This window comes from Cheilinus undulatus, linkage group 22, assembly GCF_018320785.1.
Source record: "Cheilinus undulatus linkage group 22, ASM1832078v1, whole genome shotgun sequence".
NCBI lineage: Eukaryota > Metazoa > Chordata > Actinopteri > Labriformes > Labridae > Cheilinus > Cheilinus undulatus.
Genome location: NC_054886.1, coordinates 17,801,063 through 17,826,183, shown reverse-complemented (window position 1 = coordinate 17,826,183; position 25,121 = coordinate 17,801,063). Strand labels below are relative to the sequence as shown.

General features: G+C 42.0%; 1 protein-coding gene across 5 annotated transcripts in view; it reads right to left on the bottom strand.

Annotated features, from left to right (window-relative positions):
• The window catches only part of ppargc1a (peroxisome proliferator-activated receptor gamma, coactivator 1 alpha), a 418,523-nt gene that overhangs the window by 18,558 nt on the left and 374,844 nt on the right, over positions 1-25,121 (bottom strand). For 2 of the 5 annotated variants that reach the window (XM_041779709.1, XM_041779711.1), the window contains exons 3-7: positions 9,539-9,733; positions 6,423-6,548; positions 5,003-5,348; positions 3,109-3,154; positions 2,838-2,911 (exon numbers count right to left, since the gene is read on the bottom strand). In XM_041779709.1, coding sequence (XP_041635643.1) covers positions 2,838-2,911; positions 3,109-3,154; positions 5,003-5,348; positions 6,423-6,548; positions 9,539-9,733 — 787 coding nt within the window. Of the gene's footprint in view, positions 1-2,837; positions 2,912-3,108; positions 3,155-4,039; positions 5,349-6,422; positions 6,549-9,538; positions 9,734-25,121 lie in introns of all 5 variants that reach the window. The other 3 variants (XM_041779710.1, XM_041779712.1, XM_041779708.1) reach the window with 2 other exon arrangements.

Here is a 25,121-nt window from a genome sequence, read left to right as displayed (position 1 = left end):
ATAAAAGCAGAATGCCAAAAGATGTCACCTTGTCTATAAATAATCCAATTTTGAGATTTTTTGCCTTGGAAAACATAAAAAAGGTTTTCTATATTGTGTAGTTAAAGCTCCTGTGAGAAATTAGATTGCAGTTGATTTGGCGCCCCCTCTGGCAAAAGTCTTAAAAGCAGAAAGACAAAAGATGTCACCTTGTCTTTAATGAATAATCCTAATTTGAGAACTTTTGCCATGGAGAACATAAAAAGGTTTTCTACAGTGTGTGATTAAAGCACCCGTGAGGGAAACACTTGCAGATTTGACACCACCTGCGAATAACCACCTCTCTAATCGTTGACATGTGCATCCATAAGTGGCATTTTCTGATAAAAAAAAATCTCATCCTACTATTTTTTTATGTCTAAATATATCACTCATTGTGAATAACTGCTGTGGAAAATCAGTGTGCTGTGAATCGCCTTGCCTGACACCTACCCCCCTGCTGTGGTTTCAGGTACTATAAATAACTATAAAAAATTGCCCATTTTTCTTGCAGATGTTCTTTCTTGCTTTTGTTTGGCATAACTATTTATTTAAGCCTGTTTCATAACTGGCCAGCTGGCCCTCACAGTAGCTTTAAACCCTTCTCCTGTCACCTACCCACTGGCATTATGTCAGGCATTAGAAGTGGAGAAGTGGCTCTGGTGATCAGCTGATTACGGGCGTTCTCTCTCTTAGCCAATCAGATTCTGCCACATCCTCGTTTAACTAATCATCATGTACCTGTCATGTTTTAAATCTGCCTGCTGTTTCAGCTTGGATGCTGCGACCCTCCTCCACCCCAGCCACCTCCATCAGCATCTAATCCAGAACCTCATAGGTCTCCTGCTCATCTCATCCTGCATACCTGCGTCTCCTCTTCCAAGCCACGTCATTTTTTTCTTGGTTCAGCTTCTCAGAAGTCTACTCCTCATCTGATCCTGCATCCCTTATCAACACCACCAGTGTCTAGACTCCATAGGGGGCTTTCTTATTTCTGCTGTTTGCCTCATCAGCTTGTCAAGTATGAAGTCATCACGATGGAGTCTAATTGCCAAAGACATTGCACATTTCAAAACCAGCTAACCAGCTCCCCTCAGAAGCTTTGATTGCTACATAATGACTTTTCTGAGTACAAGATGTTCAGGTTTATGTCCAACTGATAAATCTTTCTACTAAACAGTAACCACCACTACTACATCTCGTCATAAAGTAATAAATTATGTTACTGGCAGCGATTCATGGAAAGTTCCAACACTGACTTGCCTCTACGGTGGTGGGTGGAGCTGCCCTCCTGGCTAACTTCCATCTGGTTATCAGTAACAGCGTCATAATCTCCATTGTTGTGGAATGTTACTCTAAATCTGCAAAGGACATGTAACTCAGGCCCTAATAGCTCTCACCCCCGCTTAGAGGGGTCTATATCCATTCGTCTCATGCAGCACGAGACTCAAAAGCTAATCCCTAAGAAGTAAAAGGAGCTCAGTAACCCGGAGCTTCCTGGACTAATGACTTCTCTGCTAATATTCAATCCCAAATTTTGTGAAGTCAGGTGAAGGGCTTTCTTTGACAGGGATCTGTTAAATGGAACGGAGATTTGACCACAGGTCAAAAGGCTCACCCACATGCAGTAAAACAGGAAGAAATATTAACTGCTTGATTGCCCCAGAGCTTAAGCAGCACCGCGGTCTCAACAGGCATCCCCTTTAACCCTGAAAGGCTTATCTACACAAAAAGGTTAAATGGCGCTTCGACCAAGGTCAGGGGGGTGCAGGGAGACCCTCTGGGGGTTCAATGTGCCACAAATTTCCATTCCCCTCAACGGACATGAGGTATGTACAGGGACTGTTTCCCTGCTGGTAAATGAGTACTGGAAGGGGCCAAGGTACACTAATAAGCAGACATATTGTTTTTATAGCCCCAGAAATTTGTATCAATATTAGTGAATGACTTTTAGATTAGAGTTATGCCCCCAACTTTGTTGGTTTGTGCCCTTTTTTTTTGACCTGGCACCTGTTTTTTTAACATTTCTGCACCTTAAAGCACCTGTCAGGATTTTTTTTTAAGTGAATAAAAAAGGACTGAAACTAATGCAAATGCTTCTATTAGAGCAACAAAATGAAACATTTAGCGTTTAGACTGATTTCTTCTCCTGGGTTATATTTCGAAGTTGCTGATCTGCTAGCATGGGGTAGGTGTCAAATTAAGTGTTTAGCAGCATCAGAAGCAGATTCTTCCTGGGGATTTTTTTGTTTAATTCGGTGCTTGTAAATGCACCAGAACAACTATTTAGTCCACAGGGGGCGCCAAAGTGTGCTTAACATAATGCTTCCTCACAGGAGCTTTAATTTGATCTATTTTCGGCGAAAACAGATGCTGAAACATGTTGGGAAAATCACTCCTAAAACAGCTGATGTGATTTCTTTTAGAGCTAAGGACCTAAAAAAAAATCTAACTTACATCCCAGAACCAATTAAAACACTAACACTGCCATTTCAATTTCCCTATCATGTGTACGCTAAGTAAGCTGTCAGTCAGAGAGCATTAGGATCTGATAAAGGAAGAGGAAAAGCATATTAACTGTTCAGTAACGGGAGGGGAGACGGGGGAGGCAGGGGAGGGGTTTGCTAATAAACCCTGAGGAGATTGGAAAGCCTAATCAATAGTCGGGCACATAAAAGAGTTATCCTACGCCTTCACCTTGAACCCTGAACTGTGATGGTACTATCAAGATGGTTGAGTTAACCCATTATTAGCTCTGACAGGGGAGTGAGAATACCCAAAGATAAGTGTTATTTTTATTAATGGTAATGAATTCTTACCTGGGGTTCCAGCAATCTCCACACTTAATGTGCGTTCAATGGTTTTGTTCTCAAACGGTGATCCCTTGTGGTCACTGGAAGACAAAAAAAGGCACAACATTTTACTCCTTAGGGTGAATCTAAGACGTTTTTAGTGATCTAAGAAATGGAAATGAGTCACAAAAATGCCTCAACTTGGATTCTAGTCTATATAGTGTTCTCTGGCTTTCTGTTTTTGTAGTTTGTTGCTGCTTTCTGCCTGGTATAAGGTGGAAAAACTTCTCACACTTACTTTGGAGACTCTGGGGTCAAAGGAAGTGGCAAGGTGGTTGGTTTGGCTGCAGAACACAAAGGAGCATGGGTAATTATTGATCTAGGTATGACACTCAAGGCAGAAGAGAACAGGTCCACATTCTGCAACATTTAATCTTAAATTTGCTTATTAAATGCAATTATTACTACAAAAAAACACCCATTAGAAAGTCTTTCTATTGACACTATTGCACAAAGCATAAATGCATATTTTAGTTTGACCCCGTTTTAACAATTTACTCTTAGACTGCTCACTCTATGAGGCAGGATGGAGTGATGGTGTGTATTTCACTAGACAAACATACCCCGCTCAAGACAACAAAGAGATCGAGAAATGGAATAAATACACAAAGAGACGATGCCACAAACAAGACACATGACAGTGGGTGAGCCCCTTTCTGGATAATAAAGTTTATAATCGCATGCACCAACAGCAGAGGAGGGGGGAAAAAAAGAAGGAAGAAAGGAGAGTCAAGGAAGCTTGTGCAGTTGCCCGAGGCTCTGGCCGACTTGTGGAAAAACGTGGCTTTTAGTAGCACGCCGCTAAAAAGAGCAGCACCTGGGCTCTGGGTCTAAATGTACGGATTCAGCACACTCAGCTCAATCAGCCAAAGATCGTTCAAAGGTCGACTTTTAGATACAATGCGTAAAAAGTAGCAAGACAAGGCTCACCCTCTTTCCCACCCCCTCCTTTTTTGCAAAATTTCCATTTATTCAGACTTAAACAAATGCCTCCGGGACTAGCAGAAAGCATTGTCTAGCAGGCTGTTTGTTTTTGCCCTCAGAATGACTGTTAGATTCGGATTAGAGTAGGGGTTAGTTGTGAAGTCAAACTGGGAAGTGGTTAAAGCAGGAGAGGGAGAAAAAGAGAGCAGAGATAAGGCCAGTGGGGGGGATGCAGTCATGATTACCTAACAACGGGTGGCCCTGGTCGTCTGGGTGCTCGCTGAGTGCCTGCCTGTGTGGGTGCCCTTGCCCTTGTGTGATGCAGGGAGGGGCGGGCTCTGCAATTCTAGTATCTGGGAAGAGTGGGCTTGTTGGGCTCTGTGAGAGCGCCGCTGCGGGGCTGCCCGTGACATGGTCATCATCATCATCATCAACATCATCATGGTCAACATCCACCCCATGGTTTAGCCAACCCAGATCTAGTCCAAAGCCCATGTCAAGTTCTGAGTCGGGCTGGCTAACCCAGCTTTCTAAGTCGAAGGCGAGGGGTGACAACAGGGACCCCGAGTCAGGCTGTTCAACCTGAATTACCGCCTGCTTTCTACAATCAGCAGTCCCTTCAGACTCTTCCTCCTCCGCCTCTGAATCAGCCTGGGTGGGGCTCTCAGACCTCTTACCTGCTGATTGGCTCTGGGCGCTGGGCAAAGGGACGATCTTAGGTGGGGATAAGTGGGCTTGATACTGAGCGGGCCTCTGTTTGGAGGTGAGCAGCTGGCTAAGTAAAGGGTGCCCCTTCTTCTCGTCTCTTTTCCTAATAGTCACTGTGATGTGCCTATGCGGCGCACGGCGGGCACCACTACTGACACTACGGCCTTGCCTGCCAAAGCCCTCGCTAGCCTGAGTGGCGCCCGCAGCCTCTCGGCAATGCTCACAGCTGTGACTCACCTCTCGGGGAGGGAGGGAATAAGAATGCATATACCTAATGAACCTAGCGGCGGCCAGGCGGCCCACATCGCCTGGCGGCCTTCCTTCTTCACTGGGCGGCCCGTGCTCCAGTGTGGGGCGGGCATGGCCGCAGGTGGAGGTTCTGTGGCCGACAGGGATAGAGACGCCCTCCGACTCCTCCACCCCGTCATCGTGAGTGCAACGCTGCCACTTCCCAGCCCCAACACCAGCCACACTACACTCGCCTGCAGCCCGGCTCTCACCTCGCTGGTGATGCTGCGGCGGCTGCTGCTGCTGTTGAGATGGTACGGCTGACTTCTTCTTGGAGGTGGTGGAGGAGGAGGAGGAGGAGGTGGAGGAGAGGGAGGAGAACGAGGAGGTGGAGGATGAGGATGGCGACGAGGAGGAGGACGAGGCGCCGAGACCCAGGCCGCTCTTGTCCCTGTTTCCGGCGCCTCCCCAGGTGCTCTTGGCGTCGCTGGCTTTGGCGTGAAGCAGGATGTCATCGGTGGCTGTCAGGTATTTCAGCAGCTCAGTGCACGGCCGCCTCACCGGGCGGTTCTGTTGGCTGGAGCCCCCTCTCGCTTTTCCATTCCAGGGGCTCTCCGTCTGCAAACAGAGAGGGAGAGAAAATTCAGCTTTTCAGAGAAAAAAGTTTTTACTCTTGCTAGAGTAGTGCGGCTGATCCAGTTTGGAGGAATGCTAAGTGCTTTTCTTTGACGCATAAATAAAAGTTGAAAGAAATGGAGCCGGAGAGAGGCTAAAAGAGCGGCTCAGACAGCGGTTGCTGAGCAGTCTGGGAGGCGATGGAGGGAGTGCGGTCCGCCCATCATCTTAATTGCGTGGCCCCTCCGAGCACCAGTGTGCCACTCTGTATGTGCACCATGTCCTCCGGGAGTCCTCATTCGCTGTGCTCCAGAAACAGATGACTCAAAGGCACAGTATGAAAATAGACTGAGTGAGGAAGGGTTGACACACTGCATGTGCAAACATTGTATGCACTAAACACACAAATCTGTGTCTGTAGCACACTATTTGATTACATACAAATGTTTTTTTTAAACATGCAGATGACGCTAATCATCTGCATAAGCATAAAACAGGTTCTGTCTTTAAAAGACAGGGCTAGTGTAGGCTGTAAATGACACTTAACCTATATGACATGAATGTAAATCATTCATGAACCTATGATACTTACAAGACTAATATTAATCTCAATCAGCCCCTTCCCTTAAGAAAAAATCCTTTGGAGAGCCATCTAATGAGAACATCAAGTCTGATATTTTGATCTTGTCGTCTCAAGGCATCAATCTCGCTGCAAGAGTGCCTGTCGCTGTTTTCTCTTTCTTTTTTTTTCTCAACAGGCACCATACCAAGGCGGATAAGTGGTGGAGCTAATGAGACAACGGTGCCGAAGCCTCGCCTGGAAAGCCCAACAGCAATCAGCCTGTTTTCATTACGAGAGGGCCCCCTGGGATAGCCGACTAGAGCAGCAGTCTAACATCTTCTAAAGGCGACCACCAAAACAAGAAAAGTGTGAGAGAGGGGAGGGAGGAAGAGCCAGAAACAAGACGGAATATAACGAACTCTAACAAAAAAAAAAGTGTGTACATGAGCCGAAACAGCACGAAGCCATTTCAAGTGCATGTATTTGTGTGTCCGTGCACGTTTGTGTGTCCCTACCTTGACGACGGCAGGTGGTGGTCTGATCCGGTGGTTGCTGCTGGCTGCATGGTTCTGTGCCTTGCCACCTGTGTATTGATTATAGCTGAGCTGGGAGTTTGCGGGTGCCAGAAGGAGCTTCTTCAGCTGCAGACGGACCCAAACAGAATGAGAGAAAGTAGGGGAGGAGGGAGTGGGGGAGAGAGGGTGAGTTATGCAAATTACCATTGTCTTTCAATTAGACATCCTATGCTTTGTAAACGCAGCGCTGGAGACAGTGGTGGACTCAGGATGTTTGAGGGGCAGGATTTGGCACCATGGGGCACCACTGTTCAAAAAGTTGCCATTATTAGTTCGATTTATAATGAAATAGTTAGAAATCCTGGTTAAGATTTAACATTTTTATTATGATTATACTTAGTACACCTCTGTAAAAATGGATGAGGAGTTAAAAACCATTTCACCATTGATTCAACAAAGATACACAAGGAAGGATGTCAATGAAAATTAACTTTACACAAAGGAGCTTATGGCACATGGGCATGTGGTATCATCCAATGAGAGGACACCTGGCCCAATGGAAGATAAACCTGGAGGGCACTTTATCACTTATTGTCTGCTGGAAAGGCAGCAGGGAAGGCACTTTATTTTGTATTGTCCATTTTAGGAAAACTAGAGACACTTTGTCATGAATGAAGAGGGCACTTTGTTTAATTGTATCAGTATAGAGGGCACTTTTTCAAATATTGTCCACATCAGCGGCACTTTGTTAAACTTAATCTATTTAGGGGGCATGTATGAGTTAATATGTCAAATAATGTCCAAGAACAGGGCACTAAAGAGGGCACCTTTTCAAATCTTGTCTGTTTAGAAAGCACTTATCAGGTAACGTGTCATATTTTGTTCACTGTGAAGGCGCTAAGTCATACTGCATCTATTTAGAGAGTACTAATTAGGTAATTTGTGAATATTTGTCTATTAGCAGGACACTTAACAGGGCACTTTGCCAAATTTTGTCTCTTCAGACTCTTAAAAGTGCCCTCCAAGTCACCAGTTAGTACCCCTCTAAATAGATACAATTTGACAGAGCGCCCTATTGCCCTAACAGTGGAGGAAATATGACAAATGACCTCATGAGTACCCTCTTAACAGACAAATTTGAAAAACTGCTCTCATAAGTGCCCTTAAATAGACAAATATTGACGAATTACCTCATGTGTGCCCTCTGAATAGACAGAATTCAACAAATTGTCCCATGAGTGTCATCGAAATAGACAAAATTGGACAAAGTGCCTTCATAAGTGCCCTTACATAGGCAAATACTCACATATGACTTCATAAGTGCCCTCTGAATCGAGAATTTGACAAAGTGCCCCCACAGTGGACAAAATATGACACATTACATCATAAGTGCCTGCTGAAAAGACAAAACTTGAAAAACTGCCCACTTTATTGCTTAAACAGTGGAAGAAATATGACAAATTACCTTATGAGTACCCTCTTAATTGACATAATTTGAAAAAGTGCCCTCATAAGGGCTCTTTAAATAGACAAATATTGACAAATTAGCTCCTGTGTGCCCTCTGAATAGACAGAATTTGACAAATTGCCCCATGAGTGCCCTTAAATAGAAAAATATTTGCACAAGACTTCATAAGTACCCTCCAAATAAAGACAACTTGAAAAGGTGCCCTCTAAAGTGCCCTTACAGTGGATAAAATATGACAAATGACTTCATAAGTGCCTGCTGAAAAGACAAAATTTGTCAATGTGCCCTCTTAAATGCCCTCAAAAAGACAAATTTTGAAAAAATGACCTCATAAGTGCCATCTTAATTGACACAATTTGAAAATCTATCCTTTAAAGTGCCCTGTAAATAGGATAAAATTTGACTAAGTCCCCTCTATGGTGCCCTTAAATAGACAAATACTGAAAATGACCTCAGAAGTGCCCTCTTAACAGAGAAAAATTGAGAAAGTGCCCTCTTAAGTGCCCTCACAGTGGACAAAATATGACACATTACCTTTTGGGTGCACTCTTTATCAACATCAGCTTGAAAGATGCCCTCTTAAGTGCCTTGAGAGGGCACTTATGAGGCACTTTGTCAAATTTTATCCATTTAGAGGGCACTTATGAGGCACTTTGTCAAATATGATTGATACAGAGGGCATGTAAGAGCTTGTCATTTTTTGTTCACACAGAGGGCACCAATTTGGGCACTTTGGCAAAAATATGTCCACAGAGAGGATGCAAAAGGGGGCACTTTATTGTGTTTATGCACCACAGGAGCATACAAGAGGGCACTTGTGATTTTTAAAACACCAGGGCACTCTCTAAGTCCTCCTCTGAGTCCACCTGTGACAGGAGACAAAAATCACAGCTAGATAAAGATACAATTGTGCACATGTTTTAACTTTTGGAGGTTCTTATTGCTGAATATGATAAGACAGGACAAGTCTATCCTCCTATGCAGGTGTTTTCGTGTACACAGAGCCCAGCCTCTCCACTGTGATTGAATAAACACACTCGGGCATGTGGCTAAAGGTCATCTGGAAAAGGACCAGCATGGAATAAAATGGACTATAACTGAACATAACAGAACATTTTAGGTCAAAGCCTTTAAGCCAAAGAAAGGCCCAGATGGCGTGGTTATGTGTAAAAATAACAGCGCAAAGGTAAGCTGACTTCTCATCAAGAGGGCTGTCTTTTTGCCAAAAAGATGACTTGGGCACAGGGGGATTAGTTGAGACCCACTGAGAGAAGACAAAATGAGATGGATTTCTTTTTTTTCTGTACTTTCATTACGTGCCTGCTTGATTTCAGGGCTTGTGGCAGCGTGTCAATGGTAGTTGGCCCTAACACAATGTTGGTATCATTGAATTGGCGCCACAATAGCACTGTTATGTAATTAGTGCCTAAGAAGTAACGCATTTCCTATTCTCCACATTGCATCTGTATCTCTTGCATGCTTTCACACGACATATTGTGGTGAATATGGCTCTGCCAAAAGCAGAAGTCTAAAGATAAATGGCCACTTTTGGTGGCCAATTCTTGCTACTATTAGGAAGAAAGGAACGGTGTCGGCCTGGATAACACTGTAACCCTAGAGTGGTGGAGTGGGGGGAAAGACGGCCTACCAGGGAAGGCTCCTCAGGCTCTGGGGTGCGCGGCGAGCCGTCAGGGGAGGATGGACAGCTCCGGTCACTGGCATTGGTCACGTCCCCATCTGCCAGGGCCTCAAACGAAGGCAATCCGTCCTCATCCACCGGGATGCTGTCCAGTGTCTCTGTAAGCACTGCCAGCAAGTTGGCCTCATTTTCTTCATCTATCTTCTTAGGAGGGGGGAACAGGGGGGAAGACAGAAACAGAAAAATAGAGAGATGGGGAAAATAGGACATTTTAGTCAGGGAAAAAGTTACATGTCTTTTTTTTTCAAAGTAAAGGTGGGTGGCAGAATGCGGGTTTTCATTGTTAATAGAGTGGGAAGATTTTTTTCTCGGTTTCTCCAGAGCCGCAGAGCTGGCTCTATTTTGGCAGCCTTTTTTTAAAAACAAATTTCTCTCCCCGCACAAGTGAGTCAAGCCTGTCACTCATATTTTAAGCATGCAGCTTACTGGACCAAAATAATATCTCCCCCAAGAAACCCATTACCAGGGCTGACAAGAAGCAAGTATCTAGGGAAGGCGGGGACGGGCTGGAGCTGAGGTTGGGGTGTGCTGAGGTGTGGAGTGGGGGAAACAATAAGGAGAAGTTGACTCTCCTTTCACTTCCCCCGCAGAATCAGGAGATGATTGGCTTGCCGACAAGATGTTTGCGAGCAATCCTCAGATAAGACGAATTACCACCCGCCGAAGCTAAATAAATGTGATATATTTAAACTGTTGGCATGACAGCTCATGAAGTTAGCATCAACATTTCATGAGAAATAAAGCTTGTTCTTTCACTCAGATCGGCTTTGATGTTGCAGAGGAGTTGCAGCTGGTTGTGTGAGACTTAGTCGGGATGATATATATGCATTTGAAGGGAAAAAAGCAATAATATCATGGTAGATGGATATTCAGATGGAGAGGAATGCAAATTGCTTGATAAGGGTTGAAAAACAGCAGGAAGTTGAAGTTCCGGCGCTATTCAGGCTTAAGACGGTGGAAAGATAAACAGTGCAATCACCTGAGGATATTCCATGGTCAGCCCAACAAGAGCAAATCCCTTTATGCACATGGCAGGATTATTATCGCTCGGTAACGGTGTGGTGCCATCATTATGCCAATGGCGCCACCAACCTAGATTCCAAAAAATATGCCTCAAATTCAACATGCATGAAATTTGCCCACCCACCATGGTTGGCACCATGGAAGCAGGTTTGCCTACCCACGTCAAAGCAGCCTTTTCCTCCTCCAATTTTAATTTCTAATCTTGGACGCCCAGATATCTCACTAACAGTGAGGAATTGTTAATCTGATGGTTATTGAGTACATTTTCTCCTAACAACAAGAGCACTCAGTCATTATTAAAAAATGATAAAGGAGACATATTTCAAAGAGATAACACGACATAGACTGGGGCCATGCCGCACTGGCAGGCAAATGCCTTGCAGGAAATTGCTCTGTATGAGGTGGCATGCTGTTTAATTACTTGCAAGGAGCTTCAAATCCACTGTGCGACTGATATATTCACCGTTTTCCAGCTTCCCCAAGTTATTACCTGAGCACTAAGCGGATAGGTATTAATCCGGAGCCCTTTTCTTAGGTCCAAACATGCATCCTTGCATGAGAAATTGAAAGTAGGATCATTTTAGATTATCACAAATGAGTCTTTAATGAGTCAGCCATCTGTCTGGGTCCATCCTCGCTTACTATCCAGGCAATGCTGTGGATGTGGAAGCTCCAGTCCCCTTTTTAGATTGAGTTTAAAGGTTTTATTCAGGAACATTCTCATCATACATTTAACTATTTTGTTGCAAAATTTTTTTGCAGTTTTACTTGGTGGAGAAGGCTCAGCTCAAAAGATGCTCCCTGGGTTGTCAAGTAGCTTGCTTTGACTTTCCAGGGAGCTTATCCTTGGATATGGATGGATACATTTATGACAAAGTGCACTGAATACAAAAAAAGTAGTTCGAAAGAAATTGATCCATAGTAGCATGAATCTACATATGAGGGTGTAACAAGCTTTATGCTATAAAGGAGGTGGCTGGGGTGAAGGAGGTTAAGCGTTGCCAGCAGCAGCAGTAGCATGGTGCATTAGCATTAATGCTAATTGGGATTAGTGACAAGTCTTAAATCTACCACTGTGATTGGCTGTGGAAGCCGGAAGGGGATATTTGGGATCAGCTAGCTGTCAGCCGATCACGGGTGTATGACTACCGTGTCCCGCATGAATGAACACAGAGCTTCATTTCAGTCTGGACCCCTTCGACAAGAAACACCTGATATGCTGTTATAAATGTTTCAGTATATTGGCAGTTATTAAGTTATGCTCTCATTGCTGTTGTTTATGGTGTGGCTGTTCTGGGATCCCCATGCACTTCTTCAGCCAACAAAGAAAGCCTGAGGCAGGGAGAGAAGCAGCAAAAAACCTAGAGCAGGTATCGATGACAAGAGAATGACTTAATTAAGTCGGAAGCAGAATAAAGGAGGAGCTGGGGTGGAGGAGGATTGGAAAGTGGCTTGTAGAGGGAGCAGTAAAGCTAAGCCAGGCTACAACAGTTTAAAGATGGCAGCATGAGTGAGATTAGCCAATAGCACGCTTAGAGGAAATCAGCTGGTAGTCACCAGATGAGGGCTTGTGTGAGATCAGCTGATCTCAATTATATGGCAGCCTGCCTGCCTGAACTGATGCTTTACACTCGATTCCTGTGACACTAGAGGAGTGCAGGCTTCCTGAAACGTTCACATCCACACTACACTGTAGATAACCCAGAAGGAACTCTCATATTTGAAAGAGACACTTGTAAAAACACAGCTGATCAGGCTGCAGATGCCACAGCAGCTCTAGTGGAGGCACTCTTGGGCCAAGTGGGGATTTGAGGAACTGGGGTAAAGAGCAGAGCTCAGTGATCATTTCCACCCTGGAGAGAGTGTGATCTAATACGCCTGTCCACGAGGGCGAGCTCTTCAATGCCAGTTTAATGACCACACTTTGGAGAGCAGCCGCACCAAAGTTCTTCTACGTCTGACTCACTTGTTTATGTATAAACAAAAACCCTCTCCGCGTGGGTGGACTTCAGGAGCTATGGCACCCAAAGGGGGTGATGCCTGGATAACCTGGCAACCTGCTGACGGACATGTCCACTTATATTGATTACTACAGCAGCTGCTGAGAGGAAAAAGAGGGCAGGGAAGAACAAAGCGAGGGGAGAAAAATTGTCTCTGTGGGAGTACTTTCTCGCCCATCCCGCTTAATGGACCTCACCGAATTAAAGAGATCTTAACAATCCTGGGCTAATTGTGGGATCACAATATATTAACCCCGCTTCAATTCTAAAGGGTGCCATTTTGTGGCTGTTTTATTCCAAATGCTTCAATTAGCCATAAAACATGCTGGCAAGTGCTGGCAGAGGCTCTCTTGCCCCTCCTTCAACCCAGCTTTCCCCAAGTCGGAGAAAAGAAAGCCGACTCCAGTTATTCATTATTAGGTGAGGCCCTTTTGTTATCAGGCATGCTGTCTTTGAGGTTGTCCTTGCCTTTAACTCTTTTATTGAGTTCCACTGCGCAGCATTGTGTTCCAGGAGATACTATTCACACGGCTGATAACGGAAGGTGAAGGTGCTATTTTAAACAAACACCCACTTCTGCACGCTGGGGCAAATAGCCAAATTAAATCTGCTAATTGCTTCTTGAGGATTCCACGCTCGTGAGCAAATTTGCCAGGGATCAAATTTTAATGAACTTTTTGGGGCAATGCATCATTTACATGTTAAAAGGAAGCCAATGTGTTGTGAAAGAGCCCGAATGATAGACCTGATCACTGAATAAGATGAAGTTTCAACAGACTAAACAGCCGCTGCTGTTATCTTCAAATGAGAGGCAGAACATGTGGCAGCCTCTCTGGATGTGGGATGATAAAATATCTCCCATTAAATGGGTCATCTGGTATTTAAAGTACTGTTTATTCTCACTGTCTCTTTCTGCTCACTCGTTCCTTCTCTCTTTCTGCAGATAGAGAAATAGCATCCAGTCAGTTCAGACAGAAAACATTCTTAATAAATTGGGCGCCAAATTGCGTGGCGGGGTTAAATCTGTGCCTTGACAATTTAATTGCATTGCTTCATCTCAATCTTTTTCTCCCCCTCTCTGCTCTCTGCTCTGTCAGATTTCAAAAACATTCCCTTGGATGAGGTTAAGCGAGTAGCCAGACCTTCTAATCATGGCACAATCAGAAACGGTGGGGGGTATATGTGCGCGTGAGGAATAGGGGGGTTGGTATCAAATCGTCACATCTCGACTCTGCCAAGAAAAGCAGCCTTGGATTTGATAAACAAATAATGTCATTCTGTGTTATTACCCCCCGGCCCCTAGATTTCAGAGGAAATAAATCAACGTCAGGCTCGCCGTTAAGGCGTTAGTCAGGCCTGACACGTCGGCCGGTCACACAGGCGCAGCATATGGAAGCGGGGAGGGAGAGAGGGAGGCAGGTACGGCGAGATGCACAGAGACAAATCATAGCAGCCGCCAGAGACGTCTGGTCATTTAGCATGAGCTTACTGAGATGGAGAGAGGGTGATTATGGCCTATGCGGAGCGATGAAATCATACATAACACTGTTAAGTCCCTCTGTGTGTCTCTGTCTGTGTGCACGAGGCGGCAGTGAATCTAAACCCTATCCTTGAATTTTAGGAACCAACATCAAGACCCATACAAGACTGCTACCAGATTAAGACTAAAGAGTACAACAACAAGTATAACGGTCTGTAGACTAAACACCTCAACGAATAAACAATACATTAAATGTTGTTAGAAGCTGCTAATACTTAACCAGTTTGTATTTTACCAGAAAATGAAGTTCGAGTTTTCTCAATTGAATTAGCATTGAAGGATATCAGGGGCCTTAATCGAGGAACTGGAAAGGATGTCAGGAAAGCCAACCTCTTTCTATCAATGCTTTGGCCAAAAAAAGACCAACAACATCAACCTCCATTACTGCTACAACACTAATAAACACCACAACCAGTAAGCAAGAAGTTTAGTGCTGAATTGATGCTAGCAAAACTTGACTAATAAGTATTTTACCACCAGCATTAAACACTGTTTACCTGTCTGTTTCATATATCTAGTGCAGGGAAATGTTTCACATTCATCTGGGAAAGCTCCCATAGAGAGCATTTGGAAAGGGCAGGACTTCTCAAAAAATTCTCTAACAGTGATTAGACAAATCTGTCACATTCATTATGGGCCAATCAGGATGACAAGAAAGAATGAGGTTATACGCGTGCTCAGCTCCAGGAGGCTAGACAGGCAATTGGTGCTGTAACTATCAAAAGTGCTCTTGTTTCAATAAAGAAATTTGGCTGAGGTCTGATTAAACTGCCAACTTTCTACAGCTACATCCAAGCTAATCGCTACTAGCTTACAAAGCCCCCCTTCCACTACAAAGATCGCTAATCCATGCTGAAGCAGGTCGGCAGAAGAGCATAAACACCTTCAATGCTGTTCTTTGCTCTCTATCATATTAAGAAATATGGTCCAGTTCTGATAAAGCTATGTTTTAAGTTAACAGCTACACTGAGCAGAAACCATTGCTATCACCTCATGGCACAACTAAACTTCGCCCTTGGCTACCGCCTCGTTCTCCTCAAGTGACACTGGTTGGTCCAAACTGTGTTCAGTTTGGCACAAACGTTGTGGACTGGAGCTTTTTGAGATGGATATGCCTGGTGACAGACATAGAGTTGGGCCAATCCATTGACATTGCAAGGTTGATACACTGTAGGACTGTACAGTAAAAGCTCAGCGTTAGTTCATGGAGGACACCATAGTCATACGCCCAGCCATGATCATCTGACTCCCTGCCCCCACAGCCAATCACAGCTCTTTCTCTCAACACACCTCTCACTAATCCCTGCATGCATTAATACTGATACACCAAGCTGCTGCTGCTCCTCCACCCCAGCCACCTCCTTTATAGCACAAAGCGTGTTGCATCCTCTTATTGAGAGTCATGCTGCTATGTATTCACTGCTTTTGAACTAATTTTATTGTTTCAACTCAAGTGCCATAAATGCAACCATACATATGGGGGTTTCTTGCAAACACTCCCTGGAAAGTCAAAGCTTGACTAACTTGGGGAGCATCTTTTGATCAGAGCCTTCAATGCAAGTTAAAGTGTATATCCATTTTGCAATAAAATTGTGAAATACAATACTTTCTGGAAAATATTTTATTGATTAGTCAGTAATTAAAATAGTAGTTAGTTGGAGACTGAGACACAGACGTGTGCATGTATTAACTGCTGTATAGATAGAAGTAGTACGTTCATTTTTCAGCTTTTACCTTGTCTTTCAGCTCTTTGATCCTTTGTGAATTTATCTGGTTGCCTACATGTAAACGCACACCACCAGTTGCACGATATCCGACCCAAAGCTAGACAGAAAGGCCCTTGTAGGTCTGAAAGCATGTGACAGGCTCAGCTGATCTCAGCAGATGTGTGACAGAGTTCAGGTGGTTAGTCTCAGCAGCAGCAGCAGCAGTAGGGTTACCACTCAAAGGGATTTTTTTTTTTTTCCACAGAGAACTAGAAAGAACAACAGAGCTCACATCCCTTGGGCTGGTGTCTCAATCCGATCTGGCCTGTGTCAGGATGTGTAAAAACAGTTCTCTCTCCCTCTTTGGCTGGCTCTCAAATATCTCCTCTCCTCACTTCCCTTTTTTTCCTCCCTCACATCAGCTCATCTGATAGTGCTCTAACAGTCTCAAATAGTTCCCAGGAGATGCATCATCTCTGCGCATACATATCCTGGTCCTCGCTGATGGGTCGAACCGCTTCCTCGTTGATGTATAAGTCACGTAGCCGTTGAGAATGAGGCGCACATTTGGCATATAAACCGTCAGATTCTGAATCAGAGCTTCCTCTTCTTTCAGAGGAGCGCCATTTTTAACAGAGGCACAAAATAGTGAATTCCTGCCAGAGCGAAGGGATTAGCAAGAGGCCAGTTGTGGTATTATGGCTAAGTAGGATGGAGAAGCCTAAAATCAGCTTGACTGGACAATCTTGTCTGCATTTAGTGGGTAAAGATTTATCATTTAGATCTCAAATGTACATGATAAACCAGAAAATAGAAGATCTGACAAGAAGGGAGTCTTATTGTGGGCAACTTTAGTACATTGCATTATTTGTATCTCACACAATCTAATAAAGAGGCTCCAATACCATCCTTTCTCTTTCTCTGATTACTGATCAATACCTAATACACAAGAAAACAAACATTTCACTTTTATACTCCTGTATTTTCCGTTTCAGTCTATTACAAACTCCTTTTTCCAATTAAAGTTGTACTGTAATCCTCAATCTACCCAAGGTTCCTTATTTTCCTTTGGAAAAAAGCAGGTCTTTATCCAAACAGGAAGTCAGTTACCTTAGTTTATGACAAACAAACTAAAACAAAAACACTTTACATGTAAAATGGTGGAACTTCAAAATGCAACAGCAATGCAGATCAACGACTGAATTCTGAGAAAATGTAGTTACTTTTTACTGTCCTCTTAATCCTTTTCATTCCATGACAAACTCCCTTTTCCAAGGTTAAGTTGATCTAAAAAGACATTCATTATCAGATTTTCTGGTGTGGATTTACATATAAAACATAAAAACTATCTATCTTAAACTGAATGATTAAAACAAGGATGGCGGACTCAATCACAGGGGCCAAATTCTGAATTTGGGTCCAACCTGACGGCCTAACTGGGTCAAAATTTCCCATAAACCGTCAACCTCACCTTCACTGGTAAACAATTATAGGGGGAAAATGTAACATTGAGGATAAATAATTTTAATAAGTTAAAATCATGATTTTTCACAGTTAAAGTACTGAATAAATTTAAAATCATGAGTTTAAAAGGTCAAAATATGAGATGAAATTTAAACCAATAAGTTAAATTTTTTAATCAAAAAGGTCAATCACTGGGAATTAAAGTTATATTTAAGAGTCGAAAAGGTCAATATGTAAGAAAAAAATTCTGTATCAAGAGTTTTGAAGGTGAAATATGAGATAGAATTCAAATTTATACATTTAAAAGGTCAAAATATAGGATAAAATTCTAAATCATAAAATCTTAAATAAAAGATAAAATTAAAAATATTTAGTTGTAAAGGTCCAAAGATGAGATAAAAATTTAAGATTTTAAATCAAAAAGGTAAATATTTGGGATTAAAATTCAAATTCATGAATTTAAAATCTAAAAATTTGACTTACAAATTTAAACTGCGAATCCAAATGGACAAAATATGATTTAAAAAGTCAAAACTATAACTTTAAGACATAATTGTAAGATGCAAATTAGAAAATAGGAAATGAAAACACAAATTTATTTCCCCACATTCCTGACTTTTTATCACATTGTTTTATCTCTTTACCCTTTTAAATTCTTATGACTTAACAAGGATCTTTTCAATCATCAAGGTTAAGTTTACATTATTATACTGAAGGAAATCTGCAGACCTCATACTGGTAGGCCAGTTATAATAAAAGTATGATATGATCTGGTGGGCCGGGTATAACTGGCCAACTTTGGCCCCTAGGCCTTGAGCTTGACACCCCTGGATTAAAATATCAATCAATCTATCAATTCAGCTGCACAGTAGTTTGGACACATCTGGTACCAACACCAGCCAGATTCATCGATTTTTACTCTGACATAAGAAAAGCTGACTTTCTTCCAGTGTAAGGATTTTAGCTTGAAAAAAACACCTGTAACAGTCATAGATTGAAAAAAAATACACTTTGATTAATTATCCTCTTAACGATTAATAGTCACTGTTTATTCCATTTAATACAAACACCAAATCCTCATTTTTATGAAGCCTGAACCACCAACTGTTTGAAATTTCTGCAAGACAAATGTCTGAAACTGTTATGGTCTCTGTTCCTAAGTGATTAATCGATTAATCATAGCAGCTCTTTTTGAAGAATTTCCTATTTTGCATTCTTTAACAATTCAAGGGGAAAAAAAACCCAATAGGATCAATGGGAGGATTGCAAAGTCTCGCCATCTACACTCCTGCCCAAAGCTGCTGTTGTTTTCCTTCTACAGCCGTCCAACAGATGGTCCAAGCAACCGTTTGCTAACACCACAGAATCACACGCCATCATAATGATTGGACACTCACTCTTTTGTTTTGGCAGCTACTTCCTGATCGACTTGGCACGAGGAGGCACTGATTGCTGTGATTGCTCCGACTTTGACTGTCACAGCAGGAGGCGGGAGAAAAAAAAACAGAGATTTGGAGCCTCAAAATAAGGAATATTCAGCTAGATGCAGAGATGGGGTGAGGAATGGTGCTTCCCTCTGCTGTTTTTTTTCCCCGCCTAATGGCATGCAAATAGCTATTTGCTTAAGTCGGCAGCTCTGAATGTGCACCACTAAGCAAGGGGCCTTTGAACATGCTGTTACACTGTTGATAATGTGCTGGAGGAACACAGGGAGGGGGACTGAGCACGTGCAGAGGGAGGCAGGAAAAAAAAAAAAGAACACAGACTGCTTTCCATGTCCATTTTTCTACAGGCCACTGCCACATTTCCTGGCTTTACTGTCACCAGCAGTCAAGCGAAGCTATCAATAAAACAATTACACACAGACAGGAGGCTGTGTTTTGACATTTTTGACATTTACATAGATTTGCAAGGGGACCAGAATGGAGCAGAACTTCTTTATCTTTGCACAGAGGACTCAATGTTATTATCTGCTGATGACACCACCTTTACACACTTTACAACCGCACACACATACACCTGCGCACAAATGCAGCTTCTGACCTTTCAGGCCCTGCCAAGCCCATCGAGGATTTTGTGGCGTTTCATTTGTCACAGTAATGTCTTCCTCGGAAAGATGCCAGCGCAAGGAGAGCCAAGGTACAGTGGACAAGATATAGTGGTCTACAGTGTTTCAAACAAAAGGTGTGCTTCTGTGTCATTGTCCTATTCGACATCTTTGTGTGCATGTGTTTGTGCGTACGACGAAGGGGACGCAATATCACAAATTTATGGTAATTGAAATGGCAGAATCTTTTGGGGAGAAATGCAGTCAATTTGATTCTGCAGCAAAAAAGGTCACCCTATTCAATTTGCACTTGATGGTGTACGCTGCGCGACAGGGAAACACCTGAAAGCAAACGATCTTATCAAGGCCTCACAGGCTTCGCCACTTACCCGTTGCATAAAAGCTATTTGCTGATTACTAAATAAACACATTATCTTTTACCTTGACTTCTGCTGCGTGCACAACTGTGTGCAGAGTGGCTCCAGGATCCAGGTAGAGAAGCGACCGCAGTGTGAATGTGTTATCCATGTCGTGACTTTGTGAGCATTCTATCAGGGCAGCTTCTCTTTCATATGTGTATGGGCAGCAAGTGCAGCAGTGGTCAAACATGCAGGACTTCACAAACCTCTGCATGTTGTGTTAGGGATGCTCCTATCTTTACAAGTAAATAAATGAAAACACATCAAAGGAATCGTGCACTTGAGTCAATACAATCCTCACTGCTGATGTGAGGCAAGAGGGGCATGAAAGTGTTTCTTTGTAGCATCAGCATCCAATGCTGAGCTGTTTTTCATCTTAATCTCGGATCTATTCCCTCTGGAATACTGATCAAGTCACACATAGTTTGAATATTAGCTTTGCATTGCCACTACAGCTGCACTCCACAAGATTGTAAAACCACTGCCGACTGTAGAATTATCACTGTTTTGCTCTTTTGTTATGGTGACCAAAGACATATCAGCATATCAGGTAATTAATCAATATGTGAGAGCAAATTTATCAAGATCAAATGTTATAGTGGGTGATTTGCCAACCGTGGTTGTCGATTAGCAACAGATCAACCTGCAATGCCAAGTTAATTCTTCCAAAATTGGCAGGTGAGCAAAATTATATGAGGTAATACGGCTTGCATTTTCAATTTATAGTTATAAGCTGCATATTTACTTGAACGACTACCCCACCCCTCACCCCCTCTGATGCAATTTTCCCCCCTAAAATTATGGTAAATGCGGGGTAAGTTAGCCTAATGATGTAAAGTAAACTGAGTTTGTTAAAAACAACTTTTTAACTAAGTATTGACATGTGTTTAATTTTTCCCTCCAAAATTCTGGCATTTGGGCATTAAGTCCACTAATGGGAAATACATTGAAACTTATCTCAAACTAAAGTTTTTTTCCTGGCAAAATATTAAAGCGAATGACTTTATTTCCTAAAAATGTTAGCCAAAAATGCGAGCTACATTTAGTATCTTCTCTAACTGTATGTTTCAAGCTAAACCAAATGCTGCAAAAGTACTTTAAGCTAACTATTAACTAGAAGTGCCTTTTTATTGCACTGCAAATATGCTAGCCAAACTACGTTAGCTTCTTGTCCAACATACAGTATTTTTTAAAGTTAGCCCAAAAGCTATCACAATTGAAACCAGATTTTCTAGCTAATTATTACCCTGCGCTGCCTTCTTTTCCAGGACTGGAAACATACTACGCAAATGATGCTAGGTTAACTTAGCATTTGTTCAACATTCAGTATTTTTCAAGCTAATGCAAATGTTGACCTCAACCCCCGACCCCCCAGAAAAGGATGAAACTAAAGGGTAAAGTATTTTTAGCTAACTATTAACCAGAATTGCTCCGTCTTAAACTAAATTGCAATTATACTAGCAAAATTATGTTGGCTTAATTATCCTACTTTTCCAGAACTAGCCAAATAATATTAGCTAGCTAGCTGTTTTTCTTTCTCTCTAAAACAGATGACTGTAGTTAGCCAAATTATGTGGACTACATTAAGTTTGCTGTCCAACTCAAAATGATCATTTTAGCTAGATATTAACCTGAAGTGCCCTTTTTCTCAGCCAATATTGCAACCATGCTAGTGGAAGTAAAATTTTGCTTCTTGTCTAACTTACACTATTTTTAAGCTAAATTTGAAGCCAAATCTTTTTTCTTTCTTTGATAATTGTGGCTGGGGAGAAGTCAGCCTGCATTAATCTTTGTTTTACTTACACTTTTCAAGCTAAAGTTATTCTGAAATGCTTATTTCCCTCCTGAGATGTAGCTATGAGGATGGTTAACGTAATGATGCAAAGCAGAATTAACTTGTTGAACGGATAAATATTTTTAGCTAGGCAATCAAGCTGATTAATATAAACTAAACTGAGCTTTCTATTCAATTTATGCTAATAATTTAGCTTAAAGTTAACCAGAACTGCTGCTTGTTTTCTCCCAAAGTGTTGGCTAAGGGGCAGATAAACCAAATGACACAAGGCCAAGTGAACATGTTCTGGAACTTACACAACTTTTAGCACAATATTAACCCAAAAATGCAGTTCGCTTTTCACAATGATGGCTATGGGGCAACGTGTACCAATTTTTAAGATAAACACAGACATTTTTTTGTATTTTTTTCCCCAGTATGACAGCGATTGGGCAAGATGTCGAAATTATATGGTGAGATTGTAGTTAATATTGTGCAATACAATCAAATCTCTATAGCTGAATCCATTCATTTGCATGAAATCTACATAGCCCATGCCAACTTATAGCGGCAGAAGAAAAGAAAATATATATCACAATAAGGGCACTAACTAATAACCAAATTGGCTAAATGTGGAAGGAAAGCCTGCTTCATTTCTCTGCAGGCTAGTTTTTACTTCCTGAAGCTTCATTTAATGTAAAGTAGGTGGTAACTTAAACCCAAATTTTCACAATTGTCCAAAACACAGACTGATTGAGGGTCATTGAAGCTTCCAACACTTCCATCCATTCTAAACATACCCATCATTTCATTATATAACACAGCCCACTGCCATATAAAAAAGAGGATTGGCTTGCCACTGTATAGTCTGGAAATGGTCTTCTGGAAAGAATTGCAGACAATTTTAAAACTGTTGACCTCGTGAAGTCAACAGCTCAATGATAGCAGATAAGTACAGCAGATTGATCCTGAATACAGCATTCACAAAGTCACAATATTTGCTTGCTTGAGCCGTCTTCACATATATAAAAAAGGCATGTTTATAACTTACAAGGTTGAAAAAGGAGGACTGAGTTTTATAAATCCCCCACAAACATCCATATTAATGAAACTTCTGTTTCCTTAGGACAGACTTCCTCTAAGTTGTTTTATACATAAAGTAATATATTCATAGAGGTTTTTGTTTTAAAAGGACAGCACGGCTCTGCTTTCTATCTGCAGTGACCAAGTGTCTGTAAAAGCTTCTGCTTCCAGTTTAAACTTGGGAGCTACTGATTGGGCAGCAAAGTGAGTCATCCAAGCATCCAGTCACTCATGCATCAGCAGAGCCTCCGAGAGCCTCTTGAACTATTTGAGGCCTGTGCAGACTTAAATGCTTCAGGGGGGAAATAAGCTGGAGCTATAAGCATGCAGTGCACATCATAAAGCTTAGTTAGAACGGGGAGGGCTTTTTTTCTGCATGGTTGACAAAGCTCTTAAAAAGGACTGAGGGGGAAACTAGTACTTCACATGTAGTCTTCAGTGCATACGGCCAAAGATGTGTTAAAACCAAATTAACTAAATTATGAAGCATCCACAAATTAAACACACTCAAAAAAGACACTTAGATGTTCTTACTTAAAAGCACCATGGCTCTGTTGGAGGAGAAGGCCTGGCCTCAACTTTATTCTGCTTAACTAACATGGTTTATGCTGATTTAAAAAGCATACACAGCTAATATGAGCTAACATGAGAGCAAGTTTACACCAGTTGATCTTGTTTTTCCAGCCTGTGCTTGTGTAATTTTTATCTCATTGCGGTTAAGCAGAAATCAGACACAACTTATGCCAATTTTTACACCACAGCAAGAAAAAATAAACAACTAGAACCAAAAATTGGGTTATTTTCAGATATGTAGACATAGGAGGAAATATTTCTTCCTGCAGAGCTTTTGGCATGTCAATGCTTTTGTATGCTGTGAAACAATCCAAAAGAGGGTAATAATAATTATCTGTATCTCCTCTTTGTTTAGCCTCTGGTTGCAAATATATCTGCAGATCAACTATTTTTAATTATTTTAAACTTAATCTTTATTATCAAGGCTTTGCAATGCAGTTCCCTCCCATGGTGCAAAAGTGTTGAACGCCAAAAACAACAACACACGAAACACAAGTACTCTTATAATAAGTATCACGAACAGACGGGGATGCCTTTGGTCATTAGCTTGGTGCTAACATATAATGGAAATTGCCATTGACGGGCTAAAAGAATTAGCATCCAATCTTGGTCTTTTTGACTTAGAAACAATCTATTTTACTATATGGAACAATATGGAAAATTTGTGCACTCAAATGTCTGCACTAAGCTGGAAAAAATCTAACATTATATACAAAGCAAAGCTTGGAAATTTCAGTGTATTTCAGACTCTATTTTACACCCCAAAGTGTAATTTTATCTATTCTGAGTTAAATGTCCTTCAGTGTTGAAATTATCAGATAGTGTTAATGTACTAAGTGTTCGCCCAACTCTGTAGAGAGTCAATCTAAGCACCGCACACTGCCATTTCAAGTCTGGGTGGTGGAGTTTTCCCATCATGCCTTTGGGCAAAGATGTATTTTAGATGTTTTTAGATGTCGTCAGTTGTACGGTGATTACTGCTGGGATTTCTTTGCTCCTGTTTCTGGTGTATTATTCTTGTTATTTGATGTTAGACACATCTGCACCATGAGTGAAGTTATCCACCAAGTTACTGACTTTCCACATGTGTCCCATAATGCTCTGCATTTGTCTCCATCCTTACCAGAAAACACCTGGGGGAGCAGGTGGCCTAGTGGTTAAAGGCGTTCCCCATGTACGTGGGCGGCCCTGGTTCGAATCCGGCCTGAGGCCCTTCACCGCGTGTCTCACCCCAACTCTTACCCTGTTTCTGACTCTATCCACTGTCCTCCTCTATCTAATAAAGGCATGAAAAAGCACGAAAACAAATCTTAAAAAAAAAAAAAAAAAAAAAAAAAGAAAACACCTGACTTTGCCAAAAGTGTCCAATAAAAAAATGCCAACTTTTAATAATTATGAAGACTTCACTGCAGTGTGTTGTTAATCATAAAATTTTACACCCAAAGTGAAAGGAAATCTGTAGTTTAAAATGTCCCATTTTTAACCAAAATGGACACTTTTAACAGCTTTTCTCCCTCATAATTCGATATACATCAGTACAACTAAAGTCGTGGTTTACTGTTAAGTAAATACACTTTATGGAGTGCTGAATCTTTGAATCTTTATTGCAAGCCTTTTTATGATGTATTTATGGGGTTTTATGGCTTGATTGAAGAGGCAGGACAATGGAGAGAGAGAGAGAGAGAGAGAGAGAGAGGGCGAGAGAGTGGGGAATGACATGCGGTAAAGGAGCCACAGATTTGGATGTGAGGACAAAAGTTACTGTACATGAGGCACGGACATAAACACTAGGCTACTAGTGCCATACAAGCCCATGTTAGCCAGAGACAAGCACTAGTGCTACTGACCCAGCATGCATGGATCTGCGTGACTAAATCAGATCTGGGGAGGTCCCTTGGGTTTT